The 2,123-nt window shown below is 52.1% G+C and overlaps 1 protein-coding gene across 1 annotated transcript in view; it reads right to left on the bottom strand.

Annotated features, from left to right (window-relative positions):
- The window catches only part of ATF7 (activating transcription factor 7), a gene marked incomplete at its 5' end in the record, with an annotated part of 18,198 nt that overhangs the window by 2,052 nt on the left and 14,023 nt on the right, over window positions 1–2,123 (bottom strand). Inside the window, one exon of the mRNA XM_010294474.1 lies at window positions 853–961. Within this exon, the coding sequence (XP_010292776.1) occupies window positions 853–961 (109 nt within the window). The remainder of the gene's footprint in view (window positions 1–852; window positions 962–2,123) is intronic.

Below are 2,123 nucleotides of genomic sequence, written 5' to 3'. Positions count from 1 at the left end.
GTCTCGGAGACCCAGGAGACGGGAAGCGGGAGGGAAATCGGGAAGGACAGTGCCCGCTTTTCTTGGCTTTTGTTTTCTCCTCTTTCCTTTTCTTATCTCCATCCGTCCCTGCCTCTCGTCCCGTTAATCTAGGCAACGCTAGAGGACCCCAGCATCCTCCCAAAGCCTTTGCGCAAAATACCACAGCGTGGAATTGTTATTGCAGAGATGACATAAGAATCCACACATAATGTTTAGCTCCCGGGTTGATTATCGTGAAATAGGCAGCATTAAAAAAAAAAAAGAAAGAAAGAAAAGAAGATAAAAAAAGAGGCCGTCTTAGTTCCAAACCCGAGCCAATTTGATGGGAATTGCAGAGAATGAGATATAGAGCCCCATGATGTCATTTATAGAGTCTGGCCTTTTCTGACTCTGGCTTTGCTTTCAGAGCAGCAATAGTTTTTAACTTCAAAGAGAATATCAAGTGCTTGGCACGCTGCCTGGGAGCGGGTGGAGAGGCGCTGGCCCGCACTCCAGGGAGAAGCGGAGATACGGATCTCTGTCAAATATTCCACACCAGGGAGACACGCTTTCGCACCGCCGCTGCCCTCACGGCCTGCAGGATCTTACAAACCAGGTTACGGCGCAAATTTGCAGGTCCAGCCTGGGTGATCCTCCTCGATACGGAGGCTGTGGAGGCCACATCAGCAGAAGACACAGGACCAAGGTCTGGCCTGTCCTGCCGGGCGCAGTAGCTGGAGCGTGACGGAGCAGGGACTAAGATGGAGATTCCCTTCCTTTATGTCTTAGGCAGGTTTCATCTGCCTAGACCTACTTAAAGGGTAGTAAAGACCAGCAAAAGTCCTCACTCACCGAGATAGCCCTGTGTTTTCTTCTGTAGTGCAGTGACGGGGCAGTCCTTGTGAGCCAGCAGGAGCTGTTTAAGTTGAGCAACTTCGTTCCTCAGTAGCGTAACTTCATTCTGAGATGGAAAAAACAAACACGCACGTATGCGTCACTCACGCTCTCGACAGCGGCCTCCAGCAACGGCAGGACGTTAATTTATGTGCCCCGCAAACTTACAATTTCACAGAATCACAGAATCACTAGGTTGGAAAGGACCTTCAAGATCATCAAGTCCAACCATTAATCCAGCACCACCATGTCCCCTAAACCATGTCCTGAAGTGCCACATCCACACGTTTTTTGAACACTTAAACACTTAAAATTTTTGGTCTAATTTGTCTTGTCTGGCCCAAGAACACCAAGCACAGTTTGTGGAATTTAGCGTGCAAGACATGGAGTGCAGCATTTCCCTCCTGCAGCCCCCACCGCTGGCTGGAAAGCCCCTCGCTATGTTAATCATCTAATCCTGGACATACATTTGCCTGAGCCCTCCTGCTAATGCCAACTGCTTGAGTCAGATGCTCCGGCGTGCTGTTGGCTCGAAGGAAAACTAAACAGAGCGAGCAGCTGAGCGTACAACCAGCTCATCCCACACCAGGCCGCGGGGAACATCAGAGCTCCTCCAAGCTCGCGGTACCTCGGTGAGCTTCTTCCGCGAACCAGGTCTACTCCTCTGAAAACTTGGTGCAGCGTATTATTCCTCTATTGAAATGTTTGGAGAAACAGCTGACACCCAGTCAATTGTGTTTCAAAATTGCCCGAGGAAACCGTTTCTATAATTATCTTGGGAAGAGAATAAAAATACCACGACCAGCGCTATTGAAAAAGTCCCACCGCGCGAGTCACTAGCCAGCGGCGAAAGAAAAAGCCCAGAACGGACACGAGTCCAGTCCTTGCAGACCCCGCAGTCCTCGGCCAAGGCTGAGAGCATTAACAAGGGGCCTGACGGCAATGGAAGTGAAGTCTGTATTTTCAGCCGTGCTGCACTTCTGCGAGGCACACGGGGGGTGCTGCCAGTGAGCCAGGGAAAGCCAGGTCTCCGGAAAAATCAGTACGGCTGCGGGCCGCAGCTGCAGAGCCTCCCTGCTCACCCCTGTGCCAGCTCCTCCTGCCCTGCAGCGAAGGGAACCGGGACTGCTGCTGCCGACCCCGCGCCAGCGGAGAGCTCTCCCTCACGCAGGGGAGGTTTCCGAATACAGCGGCTTTCCTGGGGTCTCTGCGCTCTGCTCCTGAGGCCG

The sequence above is a fragment of the Phaethon lepturus genome, unplaced genomic scaffold (assembly GCF_000687285.1).
Source record: "Phaethon lepturus isolate BGI_N335 unplaced genomic scaffold, ASM68728v1 scaffold45850, whole genome shotgun sequence".
In the NCBI taxonomy this organism is placed as follows: domain Eukaryota; kingdom Metazoa; phylum Chordata; class Aves; order Phaethontiformes; family Phaethontidae; genus Phaethon; species Phaethon lepturus.
This window is presented reverse-complemented; position numbering and strand designations above follow the sequence as displayed.